Source organism: Vigna angularis, chromosome 11, assembly GCF_016808095.1.
Source record: "Vigna angularis cultivar LongXiaoDou No.4 chromosome 11, ASM1680809v1, whole genome shotgun sequence".
NCBI lineage: Eukaryota > Viridiplantae > Streptophyta > Magnoliopsida > Fabales > Fabaceae > Vigna > Vigna angularis.
The window spans coordinates 25398429-25415445 of NC_068980.1; the positions used below are offsets into that span (position 1 = coordinate 25398429).

A 17017-nucleotide genomic window follows, 5' to 3' on the forward strand; every position below is an offset into this window, starting at 1 on the left:
AACATCCCAAAATTATACAGTCATCAACTATATACTTAGAATAATCACATATATTAATAATTCAAAACAGTTTTAAAACACAGGGAACGACAATAATGAAAAAGGCCGAACGACCGCTAATGTACAAAATTTAATGAGCGTTCACAAAAGATAAGGACGAACGGTTTACAAAACAATGACCGAACGTCCAACTATTTACAATCCACTAAATAGCGCTCGCTCACAGTCGCTCGCTAATCCAACTAAAAACCGAACGCCTTCACTGTTCGGCCTTCACTTCCACTTCTACGAGATTGGCGTCCTCCAAATTTTCTTCTAGTGTTTCTCCCAATAACGCCTCTCCATCTGCTCACATCCACATGGATGATCATTGCATAGACAAGACGAAGGTTCAAGGATGAACGACAACACAAGAAAGAGACACAGGGTAAGCTTATTGAATTTAATTCAAACCAAAACATACATTTTATACATATCAATTCCAGCAAATAAGTTCACAACATATACATTCAATTTATACATAAATTTCATCCAACATCCTGATACTAGACCGACCGTCCGGACTGTATGAATCATGTGTAGCTAAGGCGTCCGTGCACTCAGGTGGGGTAACTGGAATGCTCATCAGTAGCCACCTAAGGTTAGTCTGTTCTGTCCAAGTTACAGTTATGGACTAGACCTCCTGCCATTCCCACGCATGACATACTCCTCTCTACTTGAGAACGAGCACTCACGAAATATCAGGATGGATCACCATCTAAGCTTACCACGTTCATACTTACAAATCTCAATATCCATTCAAGAGTCGTTCCACCCTGGAACGCTCGTTCAAATCCACAATCACAATTTCAGCTCTCATAGTGTTCGCACATCTTAATTCATCCTCTTAATTACATTTTCATTCTATGTTCCACTTTCTTAAAAGAGACGAACGTTCAGCCCCCTTCATAATGAGGACAACCGTGGAGATCAAAACCGAAGAATTTACTCCGTTCCAAAACAGAATAGAACCAATTACCAAATAGATGGACGACCTGTATTAACCAAGGTTACCCGACACTGTCGGTCGACACAGATGGATGATCTGTAGTCACAAGGGTGATCGACACAGTAGGTCGACGCAGATGGATGATCTGTAGTCACAAGGGTGATCGACACAATAGGTCGACACAGATGGATGATCTGTAGTCACAAGGGTGATCGACACAGTAGGTCGACACAGATGGATGATCTGTAGTCACAAGAGTGATCGACACAGTAGGTCGACGCAGATGGATGATCTGTAGTCACAAGGGTGATCGACACAATAGGTCGACACAGATGGATGATCTGTAGTCACAAGGGTGATCGACACAGTAGGTCGACACAGATGGATGATCTGTAGTCACAAGAGTGATCGACACAGTAGGTCGACGCAGATGGATGATCTGTAGTCACAAGAGTGATCGACACAGTAGGTCGACACAGATGGATGATCTGTAGTCACAAGGGTGATCGACACAGTAGATCGACACAGATGGATGATCTGTAGTCACAAGGGTGATCGACACTGCTCATTATGAGCTCTAAGTAAAGGACCGACACAGCTCAACCTCGACCAGAAATCTTCCCGAATGAAAGTATTTCAATTCAAAGAATTTTACTAGAACACCAAACGATCAAGAACCGTTTAATGTCGGAAGTACGTTATCATAGGGAAGTTCATAATCAAATTTCACTTACATCCATTCATTTCTAAGCATGTATACGACATATTCGCACGACTCAACCATAACATACATTTCACCCGACATATATCTTATTCATTCAGCACAGCAACGTTCGATCATGCATATTCAACCAGCATACATCTCATACATTCAGTTCATATCAGGTTTACATACAACATACAGGTATAAATTAAATCACAATAAGCTTCCCTTACCTGGATTCAGTAGCGAACGTCCTAAGGAGTGGATCTTGACTCGTCTAAAAGAAGCTCTCTCCACGTTTCTCTTAAACTCTCCAACTAAACTAACCAAAAGAAAAGGAAAGGTTTAGCCTACACCGTTGCATGCAGCTGAAAACAGTTTACAGGTACCCCAAAACCGGTCGTCCAAGTGAACTTACCAGAACTGGAAGCTGTTCGGCTTAAAATGAAGCTCGCAGTGCAGGGAACGTTCCTACGGTGTTGAAACGTGAACGGAGATAATGGTGGTAAGTTGCAGAAGAGAGAAGGAGAAGGGTTCAAGAGAGAAGGAGGAGAAATGGAGATTCTGAGTTTGGAAGGGGAGAATGGTGCGTTATAGAGAATGGAAAGGGTTGTTTTCAGAAAATTCAATTTCCTTCCAAAGTCAAACGGACTTTCTCTGTTGCATTGACACTTGGCTTCCACTATCAAATTCAGAATGTTCCAAACTGACACCTGGCGGATGCATGCAGAGTGAGTGTGAGTGCATTTTAATGGAGGTGCACGTGTGACGAGGTGCATTTATGGAAGCACAGTGGTGACTCAGCACAGACATTAATGGGACGTGACAGAACACTACAAAAAAAGTGTTAATTAATGAATGGTATTTTTTTTTTCAATTTGCAGAGGTTTTATCTTCCGCAGACAATTTTTCGGGATTTTTTAAATCCCCACGGTTAGAATCACTACAATCGATTTGTAGAAATTTTTCATTGTAGAAGTTATTTTGTGTGGAGAGTGTTAATTTCTTCTATTAGTAATTATTATTTTGTGGAGATTTGAAACCTCCTCCGTTTAAAATAGTTCATACATAATTTTTTAATTTAATAAAGTCTATTTTTTATAATAAAAAATAAATAAAATATAAAATTGTAAAGTACACACAAAATCAATCAAAATTAACTTTATTTATAATTTAAAATAAAGTATATTCATTGACAATTACCATATAAATTTAAAAATACATAATTTAAGAAACATTAATGTTGAAGTCTTATATTTCTGAACGAATTAATAGAAAGTAACACAAACTCATTGCAATATCTCATAATGCTCTGAGCTTAATACTCTTTCAAAGACCGGAAAAAATCATTGATATCACAATAAACGACCAAAATTTATATTTCATGCATTTTTTATTCATAATTTGCAGCACCCGTTATCGACTTCATTCTTAATCATAACTAATTTATCATATAAAAATTCTCATAATGTTCAGTATTTATTATCATATAAAAATTTCTCATGCTTATTATACCATTCATTGCTAGAAAAAAAAAGAGAAAAAAAAAGTACAAAAATTTTTATCTTGAAAAAGTACAATTAATATAAACTAAAAACAAAATATCAACTTATTCAAAATAAAAATAACTATAAAATTTATCTCTATCTTATATTAAGAAAATAAAATAACAATACACTTACAAAATTAAAAAATCTATTAGAAATATTATATCTTTTATCTTTCAGTTAATTTGTTATTATTTATTATTTGTATTTTGGGCTTAGCCCATATTTTTTCAATTATAAATAGAAAACCCTATGTGTGTTTAACACAAGGGAGATTAATCCCATATATAATTTTCACTATATTTAACATGGTATCAGAGCAGGTTTTCTGATCTCTTTTGGTGGTCTTTGCTGTTTGTCGGTGGCCGGCCATCATGACCGCCGGCAGCCCCTAAAAATTTCATAAGATTCATTTTCTCTTCTTCTTAAATCTCAGCACCCAGAATCAAAGAGAGAAGTCTCCTGGGAACCACTGCCTCCTCTGAACTAGTCGCCGCTCAATCGATCGCCGCTCTCTGCTGCCACCAACCATACGTCGTCGGCCACCATCACAGTTTCGACGGGTGAACAGCAGATCTGGACCGTCTCTTCAAGCGCGACCTAACCTTGGCGGTCGCCGTCTTTGTCTCGTCTGCATGCGCTGTCACGCACCTCCACTCTCCGATAGATCTCGGACGCGTGTTCATCACGCGTCGCCTTCTCGGCGTCGGTATCAAACCGCGCCGCTGCCAGTCGTCTCACCGAACCTCCCTCTCTCTGTTCAGACCTTCCAGAGCAGCCATTGCTGCCATCGACATCTGTCTTCTTCTCGCCGCATGCTTCCGCATCTTCGGACCTCCTTCTTCTTTCTGCGTTTTTTTGTGCTTCGTCTCCGCCGTTGATGCACCAACATCTAGTCCTATCTTTTCCGCTTTCGTCATCCTCCAGCTCTGCCGTAGAGGGTTTCGTCTCTGTGTTGCTGTTCTTGCCTTGTTTTTCCTTTCTCATTGTATCTACCATAGAGGGTTTCCCCTCTGTGTTGCTGTTCTTGCCTTGTTCTTCCTTTCTTATTGTATCTGTCGCACAGATCTGCTGTATTTATTGCCTCCTTCTCCGCTGCTCTCCTTCATCCACTTTTGAAGTTGAAGTGTTTATTGCCTCCTTCTCCGCTGCTCTCCTTCATCCACTTTTGAAGTTGAAGTGTTTATTGCCTCCTTCTCTACTGCTTTCCTTCATCCACTTTTGAAGTTGAAGTGTTTATTGCCTCCTTCTCCACTACTCTCCTTCATCCACTTTTGAAGTTGAAGTTTCACAAGCTAATGTTTGTTCATTGACATGTGATAACCCATCTGTTTGCCTCACACTCTTGAAGACAAATCATCTAGTTCAAAACCAAGTTCAGTTACTTCAAGCTTGGTTCATACAATTTGTATGCTCTAGCTTGAGGGAGAGTGTTAGAAATATTATATCTTTTATCTTTTAGTTAGTTTGTTATTATTTATTATTTGTATTTTGGACTTAGCCCATATTTTTTCAATTATAAATAGAAAACCCTATGTGTGTTTAACACAAGGGAGATTAATCCCATATATAATTTTCACTACATTTAACAAAATCAAAACTACATATTCCAATTTTATCTTTATCAAAATTAAACTAAATATTACAGTAATCTAATCAAATAAGACTAAGATAAAATTACTTGTAAACCTTTAATTTAAATTTATCCCAAAAAAAAATGTCATACATTCACAATTATTAGTAAGTGTAATCTGATAGTTTATAGTATCACAATCACAGGAAAATTTGGTGTAAAAATAGTGTGAACGAAAAAAAAAGTCCTCCTAATTTCTTTTCTCCCAATAAGAAGAATCAATATGAACAGGATACAAATCTGCAGCTGATGAAGACGAAGCAGTCCATGGCCCATCTTTTGATGAACTATCATTTCTATGTGTTTCATTGCTCTCATTTTCTTCCATTTGAGAGTAATATTGTCTCATAGCCTCTTGCTTCTTTTCATCCATTACTTCAGATGAATCTGAAACAAATTCTGGAATCACAGTTTTTCCTTCAAGCATGCTAAGAACTGATGACATGGTAGGCCTTAGGTTTGCAGTGGCATTTGTGCACAGAAGACCCACTTTTATCATCATCATAGCCTCTTTTTCATTGAAATTTGTTCCTAATCTTCTATCAATAAGCTCCATCAGATTCCCTTTCTTTTTCAATATATGTGCCTGTTGAACAAAAGCCAACATACCAAGCATTTGAAAATAAAATAAAAGGAAAAATAAATGACAAAAAAAAAATTATGAGAGGGCACAAGTTGAATGTAATGAATGTAACACAAAAGTTGAATTACACGCCAGGTAACACAACATAAATATAGTGTGCAATGAATAATTTGATTGACACAAACAACTGCAGAAAATAGAAGTTACCCAATCTAAAAGATGCAATGCTTCTTGTTTGGGTCTCGGGATGGTATTACTCTTTCCAGTTACAATTTCCAAGGCAACCACTCCATAACTATAGACATCTGCTTTATCAGTTAAATAACCATGCATTGCATATTCTGGTGCCATATATCCACTGCATAATTCAAATCCATATTCATATCAAATTTCTTGAATCAAATCATCTTTAAATTTTGTTATTTGAACTATCATAACAACTTTACTATGTAAAGTTTCTTTCCTTTGTTTTTAAATAATATTCATGGAAAATATTCATTTGCTTACTAAGTCCCAGCTATTCTTGTGCTTATGTGAGTGTTGTCTTCATCATCAAGCTTTGCAAGACCAAAATCAGATATCTTAGGGTTTAGATCTTTGTCTAACAACACATTAGTAGCCTTTATGTCTCTGTGAACAACTTTTAATCTTGATTCTTCATGTAGAAAAGCCAAACCTCTTGCAATACCAACACAAATCTTATACCTGGTTGGCCAATCCAATCGCAAACAAGATTCTTCATTTCCTTCATACATCAATACCATTTAGTCATTTAAATAAGTTACAATAAATTGAGAACTACATTTGATGATTATTATGAAAACAAATACTTACTAAATAAAGCATGTGCAAGACTATTGTTTTCCAGATATTCGTAAACCAGCAACAACTGATTTCCCTCAACACAACAACCGTAAAGTTTGACAAGACAAGGGTGTTGCAAAGCAGAAATCAACCCTATCTCATTTATAAACTCACGGTTCCCTTGCTTAGACTTTGATGAAAGCATTTTAACTGCTATTGTTGTGCCATCCGATAAAGTACCCTATAATTACGAAATAATACACAATTTTTTATGAGTTTTCTGGATTATGTAATAGGTTAATATTCATAGATCAATCAAAATAGTTATGAGAAGTTATGTAATATGTTGAAGGGTACCTTGTAGACAGGACCAAAGCCTCCTTCTCCAATCTTGTTAGCAATATCAAAGTTATTCGTTGCAACTTTTATTTGACGCATAGTAAACAAACCCACTTGCAAATTTAAATGCTTTAACTCTGTCAATAAAATAGAACTAAATTTAGATACTTCATACATATTGAGAAAATGTTGTATTTTATTGGAATAAAATCTTTTATCCATTAAAAAAAATTATCCTACTAAATGAAAATAAAAATTGATTTTAGTGAATATGTAGTGTAAAATTATTACGTTATCAGATAATTGAAAATCATATTTACTATGACTTTTAAAATAATTATCATCAAAATGAGAAAATTTATCATTGATAAAACATTATAAAACGTTTTATATTGTTGTGCATATCCTATTTTCTTGTAAAGATTTTTAGGAAATGAAATGCAAAAATTTATTTGAAATCTAGGAGAGAAGAACAAAACAGCCACGTATATTTAACCATTTTATAGTTTGTCACTTTATTATAGATAATTACCTTTTGCTAATGAATTTTTTTTCCTAATATGAAGTCTCCAAGCAAGTACAACAAGAATGACAAATATTATTGCAGAAACTGCTATCGCAATTGCAACCCCTACAGCCATGCCACCTGAATCTGTTACTGATAATTGCAGAAGAGCAATAGGTGTCATTTGATACCTTAAATGCAAAATTGGAAGAATAAAGTGACATAGACAAAGTGAGTTACCACGAGTGGCAGATATAGCTGATATAAGAGGCCCATATACTGATCTATATGGGATAGCAGTTGTTCCTTTTCCAGCCCAATAAAATCGAATCTTTAAAGTTCCATTACTAACAGTAGTTGAAATTCTTTTTGTGATGTTCTTCCCAACTCCTCCTGCTTCATTTGCAATATTGAAATCCTTCAATTCTAGCTTTTCCTGCAATAGTTTCAATCCAAACCTTAATGGATTTTGACTTCTGTAGTTCTTGATATATAGAGTCTAAACTTAGAGTATTTCTACAAGTGAAGTCAAATGACTACAAAGACTGCTGCTATAGTACCTGAATGTAAACATCAAATATACGTCTTCCAAGACTGCTATATGTGTTATCATCAGTGAACATGATCTCTGCAAAATGCAGTGATACTGTGTACTCTCCATTTTTCAGACACATTCCGTAATAAGTCAAGGAAATGGGAGATACACGTGCAGTCCTATACAATGCAGAATCAGTCATAGAAAGCGTATTTTGACTTTGCTGGATATAGGCTTCTTTATTATCACCACCCAAGAAATGACCAGTATTGCTAAATGCCCAGTTTTCTTTGAGCTTTTTAGATGTTGCTGCCCCTGATGAATCCAAGTCATCATCATACACTATACCCTCACTGCTTGTCTCTTGTCCACCACCACAATTTATATGGAAACGGTCTAAGGCTGTTACAAAAGAAAAAAACTCAGACTTATAGGAATGCCATACTAATTTTTAGTTTATTATAAAGTTTAAATGATATTATTATGTGTTGGTTGTGTTTAAGAAAATGAGATCTTATTTTTTATTTTATTTTTATAAAGGGGTAAATTATATTTTCATGATAACAAAGAAGTTTCTTTTATTCTAATCAACATACTAAAAATAGTAAGTTATACTTTTAGTTATACCTCCGTTTATTCTTTTATTTGTTTTTCTTTTCTATATTTTATTCAATTTTATCATCTTCTGAATTTTGTGTCAGGTTATAATCAACCTTCTTGATACTTTCAATATAATAGAAATTAAAAACGGCTATAAAAGAAGTTTTTATTTTCAAGCAGCAACGATATTTAAAAAAGTTATTATTTTCAAGCACGAGTAATATTTAAAAAAGTTATTATTTTAATTAAAAAAAGTTATTATTTTCAAGCACCAACAATATTTAAAAATTAGAAAAATTAAAATTTATTTGTGAAGAATGTTAAAAGTTTCTTATTTTAATTTATTTGTTTTAATTCCTCATATAAACCATATAAAACGTTAAGAGTGGAAGTGTTAGAATGATAGATTGATTTTGTATTTTGGATTTATAAGATAAATGCTTAAGATTAGAAAATGTGTAAATAGAATTCTAAAAAAATCTTATCTAGAAATATTATAGAAGGAAGAATAAAAATATGTAAGAGCGCCTATCCATATATATTTCTAGATAAGTCCGTATAATGTGTAGAATCATAGGAATATTTTATAAATTTCTAGAAAATGAATTATAGTCCTTAGATTAATGGTGTAATAGTAAGATTCTAACCATTTACTAGTACAATAAGAAGAAAAGACACCGGTTATTTTTTATTATTGGCATCGATTCTGCAACCGAAGCATATGTGGGCGAGGTAAAAAGGTCAGACTTTATGCCTCGGTCATGGACTGAGATAAAACCAGATATGAATATGCGTCAGTTCTTAGATAACCGAGGCAGTATCGTATTTTTTTTTTCAGATGCAACTCGTTTCAGTACGCAACCAGCAACCAGAAATTGTTTCAGTTCTCAGCAACCAGAAATTGTTTCAGTTCTCAGCAACCAGAAATTGTTTCAGTGGTGCAAGTCATTGTTTTTCAAACAACCGAAAAATCCCAATCCCAATCTGAGATCAAAACAGACCTAACATTTCCCAATTTCAGAAACTCAAAGTGCTTGTGATTGTGAGTCTTCACTGGCCTGGCCTTAAGAACAATGCCAAAATCTACAAAATTTCACAGATCTAACATGGTTAAACTTCTACAACGAACAAGATATGAAGAAGAGGCAGAAGAACAAGAGTAGATGGACACCTTCTGCAACGAACCAGGAAGCTCCCTTACGGTTTCCAATCACACAGGGCTTCGACGGTTGGAGGAAGATTGTCGGTCTAGGGCGGCGGCGTTCCATTAAGGGGTGAGAGGGTAGCGGCGACTCGCGGTGGATGAAGATGAAGATATAGAGGGGAAGAATGGGGGAGGCAACAACGACGGAGGGCTCGCCGATCTGGAGCGGCTTGGCGATGGCGATCTAGAGCGGTGGATCTAGAGCGACGGAGCCAGCAGCGACGGAGGTAGCAACGGCGGAGGGCTCGCCGATTTGGAGCGGCTTGGCGATGGCGATCTGGAGCGATGGATCTAGAGCGGCGGAGGCAGCAATGGCGAAGGCAGCAACGACGGAGGGCTCGCCGATCTGGAGCGGCTTGGCGATGGCGATCTGGAGCGATGGATCTAGAGCGGCAGATGCAGTAGTGGCGAAGGCAGCAGCGGAGAAGGCTACAGCAGCGACAGAGGGGAAGAATGGGAGAGAACAGAGGGGAAGAATGGGAGAGCACAGACGGAGAAGAAGTGAGAGCACGAGGGAAGAAGAAGATGTTGGGCCGTGGAAATGAAAAAGATCAGAGAAATGAAGGGTCACACATGTGTATAGGCATCGATTGTTTGGCAACCCGAGACCATAGAACCTTTTCATAAAGTTGTCAGACAAAAAAGCAGAGTATAGGTCTCGGGTGTTCTTCTAACCGAGGCAATATCATCATTCTGCCTCGGGTTAAGATGTAACCGAGGTATATAGTCTTTTACGTTTCAGGTTTTGCATAACCGAAGCGTATATGGCGTGTTAGATTCCACTTTTTTTTACTAGTGATTGGTTGAGGAGGTGCCACTAGTATAAATAGGAGTGATTAGATCATATGTAATCAAGTCAAAAATTAGAAGCACTCAATATTACAATAAGTCTTTCTCTTTCTCAAAATTTTCTAACCTCTCCTAATTATTAGACACACTTCCTTCAAGCCTTTAAAGTTTCCTCCAATAAAGTGATACCAAGAGCCATAAGATCATAAAAGAAATGGAAAATACCAGAGTTCTCTGTCAAGTCTCGATGTTCACCAAGAACAACTATGACAATTGAAGCTTAAGGATGATAGCTCTCCTTATGCACATAATGTGTGAGAGGTGGTAAAAAAAGGTCAGACCAAGTAAGAGAATATAGATAGTTTTTCTCAAGCTCAAAAGGAGAGTTTGAGAGGCTTAAGGAAGAGAGACAAGAAAGTTCTCTATTTAATCTATCAAGGATTAAATAAAGATACTTTTGAGAAGATTTCTATAGTCAAGTCAGGCAAGAAAGCACAACAGAAACTTATGATCTCTTACTAGGAAGTCAGCCAAAAAAAGTATTTTTTGTATTGAGCTTGTGATTTGGATCAGTCTATAATTACAGTTTAAACATAACTAATCATAATTAAGTCTTTAATTAGAATAATTTTTCGAATTCACTTATTTTTACTTTAATAGTGCAATCACAATGATACTAATATATTTTAACCGTTCGATATTTTTTAGGATTGATTGTCTCACTATTTATTAGTCGGTCAATCCATGCTGAACAAGTTGCACTGATTGTAGCTTAGTGTAGAGTTGCATTAATTTTTGTTAATAGAGTGATATATTTACTTATAAATTATATATTCGTTGCCGAAAAAAAATATAAAACATGCTTGGAGGATGATAATTCTCCATTTATGTTTTGTACCATAAAAATATTGATGGGTTAACCGTTAATATGTTCAATTGCTTAATAGTAACAACTTAGTTTGAAAGAACTACTCATACTTACTTCTCGCACAGTCTCCACTAATCAGACAAGTAACAGCTCCCCTGTATGAATATTAAGAAAAGACCAAAACCAGGTTAGCGGAAACACTGAAACACAAACCTTAAGCTTTCAGACTCATTTATGAAAACAAATCCACTTTTTTTCTAAACATCAACTGGATTTTAATCTCAAACCAACTTTAATTTTTTGTAAACACCCAAATAGTAAGCCTTCCACAGAGAAAAATGAAATACACACACACACACACACACACACACACACACATATATATATATATATATATATATATATATATATATATATATATATTACCTTTCGCTCTTTGGGAAGCTTTCAAACAAGTTCCTGTAGGAGAAAAGATATTAATACTAATATGAATATCTTGATAAATTTACAGATAAAATAAATAAAATATTTCAGTTCTTACATTTTGCCTTCAGAATCTTGGCATTCGGAGTTTTTATAGGTGAAGTTGTTGTATGAAAGATCTCTATCAATACATGTAAAATGCAATTCAGAAACTAAGATAAAAACGAATCGGAGTCCCGAGAAGAAATTCATTCTTTCATTCCAAGATCAAGCATCTAGGTATAAAATATGAAATCTAATATACACAATCTAATTAACAAAGAATGTCTAAAGTACTTAAATTAAGAAAGCATAAATTAGGGTTTGAAATAGAACTCACATTGATTTTGCATTGTTATTAGATTTAACTCCATTAGCTACCCACGTAGGTAGTGTTCCATTAAGTAGATTTCCAGTGAGATATCTAAGAAACAATTAAAAAAAGATAAATTATGTAGTAGTCAAACATGAAATAATGCTAAGCTAATCATCGTTAGTCTCACTATATTTCTTTTCTCCTTTCGTTAAAATGACGATTAATATATTTTCTTGAAAATTAAGCAATTGTGTTACTAAGATGGTTAAAAATGCCAAATTAGAACCATATCCAAAAACGTCTGCTTCTAACAGATTATAAGGTGGTAAAATGGTAATAAAAGTTATGTACTGTTAATTAATGAGTGACTTGAATTGGGTATCAATTTGAACTTACTAATTGGATAGTATCATACACCATAAACAAATGTCTAAATTTGGAGGGATGACTTTTGAAATATAGATGAAACATGCTACCTAATCACATAAATGTCAAACCAATAAACAAAATACATTTGAAGTAATGTCATCCAATAAATTTCAATTTTGCTTATGAAATTCTATTTCATTAGTTTTTCTTATTTTGTTTTTGAGTCTCAAAATTTGTTTAGATTTAAACAGCAAAATAAAGTTTTTGAGTAGTGTTTTAGGGAAAATAATATAAAAATTTATGAGGTTTAAAAACAATTAAATAAATAAGAATCATCATAATATAATATTACAAAAATTATATATAACCGTATAAAATGAATAAAAAGTATATTTTTTCCACACCAAACAACAACTAAAAATAACTTACACGTATGTGGGTTTTGATAATAGGTTTTCAAATGTCTCTGGAATCTCTCCGCTTAACCTATTAAAGCTTAGGTCTCTGAAAGAAAATCACCCAAAACAAGTTAAAAAATTCTAAACAAAAGAAATAATAAAATATTAAGACATTTTTAGTGCATTAAGATATTTGAGGAATATAACGAGAAATTAAATAAACTATTCTCGGAGCTATTTAGCTCAATTATTCTTTTCAATTACTTTGAAAGTTAGACTATTTCAAATAAATAGCTAGTATTTTAACATATAAATCAATACTAAAAAATTACATTGAAGAGTTCATATTGGAAAATAGATTGAATGAGTAAACACTCACAAGGTTTCTAGACTATTAATGCTTTTCATGTTCCAAAGATATGGAGGTAATTCATCATTAATTTTGCAGTTCCTTAGTATCCTACGAAAGAATATCAAATTTGTGAATTTTGCAGCAAAAATAGGTTAACGTTCAATTTTTCATTTCAATGGTGTACACCTCAAATCAACGCCATATGGCAGTGACAAAAAAAATAATAATAATGAAAGCAGTTAATTAACTCACAGTGTTTCCAACTTTGTTATATTATTAATTTGTGGGAAAGTGGAATTCGATCCATTAATCAAGTCAGTAATTCTCCTGCATTCAATATTTTGATGAAAATAAGAAAATGGTTTGACAATATTAAATCATGATTACTTTATGAAACATTGTACTTACAAATCATTTAAGTTTTGCAGAAATGAAATTTCAGAAGGAATTGGCCCACTTAAACCACTACCTTGAATTTCTCTGTACAATAACAATTAATACAATTTAACAAAAAGAAGTAGAAATACGACAAAATTTACATTTTCATCCAAATAACAAATTGTTCTTACAATATTGTAAGATTTGTCCATCTTTGAATAAAACTGGGTATCCTCCCAGAGAAGTTATTGTCATTAAGACGGCTGCATGTTAACAATGGAAATTGAAAATTAAATAAAATTCAAAGAGGCTAAAAAAGCAACAAAATTCAAATTAACTAAAGGCAATAAAATGAAAAATTACAGCTCTCTCAATGATGTAAGCTTAGCCAAGGTTTCAGGAAGTTCTCCAGTGAAGTTGTTAGAAGTAAGATACCTGTTGGAATAATATAAATGCATTAATGAATTTGTCCATAACATCATTCTTGGATAACTATTTATTAATTTTTATCACAAACATCTTAAAAGGTATAATATTAATTAATCATATATACAGTTGTGTAGATTATACATAAAAAACTGCAAACGAAATGAAATTTGATTTTGGATATTGCATGACTTACAATCTTTGAAGGTGAGAAAGGTTTCCAAGATCCGATGTAATATTTCCAGTGAATTGATTGAATTCAAGGACCCTATATTGAGTAGTAGTAAGTTATAATGAACAATAAAAATTCAAAAGTGGGAAATTAAGATACTCTTGGATAGCCAAAAACTTACAAACTTTCGAGGGTTGTGATGTTTCCAATCTCTTTTGGGATGGGACCAGTAAGTCGATTTGCAAGAAGAGAACTACCATGAAATTGGAAGACATGAATTAGATAAATGTTTTCAGAAATAAAAACAATATTTGTAAATTATATATTAAAAGCAAAAAAACAGAGAAAAAGAAAATACATTTTGCGAAGTTTGGAGGAGCCCCATGCAACAGGTATTGTGCCATTAAGATAATTGCGAGTGAGGTCACTGTCAAAATAAAGAAAATGAAAAGAAAGTATATTTGTATATTCTTAGTGCACGCCTACACAATTAAGCAAAAGTATAAAAAAGAGAAGAAAAAGAAAGTAAGATAATGGAGTGAATGAAGCATCTTTATATAATTAATGGTTACATACATTTCTTCAAGGTAAGGTAGCCTTATCAATTCAGGTGGGAGAGTGCCTCTAAGATTTTGTGTCTTCAGCAATCTGCCAATTGTTTATGCAACATAAAAATTGAAAATAATTAGACAATATTATGAAAAATAATTTTTTTCATGACAGTATAACAAAGAAAAAGGTTTGGTAGTGAAAAAATGAAAAAAAAAAAAAAAGTGGAAAGTTTCCCATCAATTAAACATTAAATTAGTTTACATTGATTTAAATTATATTTTATAAATTAATTTTATAATGTTGAAAAATTTAGAATTAAAGACTATTATAATAAAATTTAATAAAAAGAATTGACTTTAACTTTTTTTAGAAAAAAATTTATTATCTCTCATGTAATGTAATGATTCAGAATTGTATATTTAGACCGATCAATCAACGCAAGTCCAAAGCGGACAATCGATCAACTCTCCAACACCTTCTAAATAGTATAAACCGATCGATCACCAAATGCGTTGATGACCGTCCAGTCTAGTCTCTTACATATTAATGACAATATAATTAATTAGGTAAAATATGCTTATAAGTTATTGAGTTATAATTGGACCAAACATAACAAAAAGTTCATTTCGACAAAAATATAGAAGTAAGGTAAGAAGACATGTGACTTGCATTTATTGGACATTTAAAACTTAATTTTAATAATTGATTAGTAATTGAATATTGACTTGAATGTTAGAGTGCCTTTAGTACGTATCGCTCACTCAAACTTAAAGATATTGAAAAAAAAAAAGAGAAACTAAGAGAAGTTTGGATTTAAATTGTGAAAATGTAATTCTTGACCTACCGAAAGAAACCTGTTTATAATATTTTATAAAGAAAAGACGAGAAATTTTCAATATAAGTAATTGAACAAACCAATTCGGATCTAGTTTCATAATTGGTGTAAAAGATAAAAGTTGGTGAAAAAATCTAAAATTTTGACAGAAAGAAACTTACATTGAAACAACATGGCAGAAGTTGTCACCGGCGATAGTGCAATTGCATTGGAGAGTGTTGGCATTATCACCGTCCGGAGTTACATTCCAGGGAGGCTTATTACTGCATGGATCTATATTTGTGTCCCAATTCATATTTCCAAGGGTGTTGCCTATATCTTTCAGAGCTTCCACTATAAATAACCAAATTTCAAAGGGCTGTCAGCAAAGGATTTCTTCATTAGCTTCCAAACTATATTTATATATATCGTACCTTCATCTGGGTGAGTGGTATTTTGACCAAAGGCAAGGGATGTGAAGCATATTAGAAGGACTAAAAGGAAGAGAAATTGAGAGAGAGTGATCTTCTTCATCATGCTGATTCAGTACCAATTGAGAATAGTTAGAAAAGAAGTTCGGATGAATTGCAAATGATACAGTTTTATGGTAGATATTTGTCTTTGCAATTTGAGAAAGTAGTTTCATTGCATCTTCGGCAATGAAAAGCAAAGTCAAGAAAATGACTTTGGAATATTAGTAGCTAGGAGTAATCGAAGAAGACCACGTAAGATGAAGCTACTGTTGTAGTCATCTATATATAGAGTGAGAATATAAAATAAAAAGGAAAATATACAAAAAGTAGAATTGAACTTTGGGCTATTTAGTCGAAGAAAAATATATGAAATTATTGACCACATATACAAAGAAGAACTTTGGAAAAGGTCCATAAAAAAGGATAAAAAAAATGGGTTATTTAAACCCTAAGAAATATTTGAATGTAATTGACATTCATAAAAATAAACAAAAAATTATAATTTAAAACTATTTTTTTATATAAATTAAGTTTTTTTAAAAGTATACATATTTATTTTTGAAGTGTTTGTTAAGAAAAATATCCAAACTGGTTCATAAAATGTCAAAGTCTACCATGTCGGCTAATTGTATTTGATTAATGGAAATGGAGAAAGTAAAACGATAACGAAGACTTTTCCAATAGCAAGAAATTACACTGAAGTTGGTTTGAGAGTTATGAACAATTATAGAACAACCTTTAAACGAGGTTGGTGAAGAACTTACGTTTTTCAAGGATCACTTTAAGACTCTCACTGTAGACATCTTTTAACGTGTGATCGAAATCTTATATGTTAATGGTTGTGATGAGATAAATATCTTGTGTACGTATTTTTATAATGATGTTAAATAACTAATTATTTAAATTAAAAATATGAAAATAAAAAATAAGCGAGAAGAATAACTTAAATAGATATTAAATAGTTATAATATTAGTGAAATTAAGCTATGTACTGTTATGTGTTGCTTGTATGTATGGCAGTAGAGATATGGTTTGAACCTAGCTTTGACCAAAAAGTGGATTTTTATTTCCTTGCTGTATTTTATTTTATTTTATTTTTTTCTCTAATTTTTTGGGTTGGGCCGAGAAACCTAAAGCCCAAACAAAAGGCTCAAAAGAAATTTTAAACTACTTAACTCATTATACAATATCCAAAAAAAAACTTATA

The 17017-nt window shown here is 33.2% G+C and overlaps 1 protein-coding gene across 1 annotated transcript; it reads right to left on the reverse strand.

Moving 5' to 3' along the window:
• Positions 1-4950: 4950 nt before the first annotated feature.
• LOC108332994 (probable leucine-rich repeat receptor-like serine/threonine-protein kinase At3g14840) lies at positions 4951-15903 on the reverse strand. The gene is made up of 23 exons (XM_052870308.1): positions 15772-15903; positions 15520-15691; positions 14548-14619; positions 14330-14398; positions 14153-14224; positions 13996-14067; positions 13737-13808; positions 13565-13636; positions 13404-13475; positions 13248-13322; positions 12675-12749; positions 11901-11984; positions 11640-11702; positions 11525-11557; positions 11213-11253; positions 7663-8039; positions 7343-7538; positions 7130-7255; positions 6616-6734; positions 6289-6499; positions 5962-6199; positions 5662-5812; positions 4951-5457 (listed from the first exon to the last, which is right to left on the reverse strand). The coding sequence occupies exons 1-23, from the start codon at positions 15872-15874 to the stop codon at positions 5062-5064; spliced, it is 2961 nt and encodes a 986-aa protein (XP_052726268.1). The 5' UTR covers positions 15875-15903; the 3' UTR covers positions 4951-5061.
• Positions 15904-17017: the final 1114 nt, after the last annotated feature.

Coding starts and splice junctions, on each gene's coding strand:
- LOC108332994 (XM_052870308.1), bottom strand. CDS start 15,874: ATGATGAAGAAGATCACTCTCTCTCAATTTCTCTTCCTTTTAGTCCTT. Junction 12,750..13,247: donor ATAACAAAGTTGGAAACACT/GTGAGTTAATTA, acceptor ATTTTCTTTCAG/AGACCTAAGCTTTAATAGGT. Junction 5,458..5,661: donor CATTGCATCTTTTAGATTGG/GTAACTTCTATT, acceptor TTTGTTCAACAG/GCACATATATTGAAAAAGAA.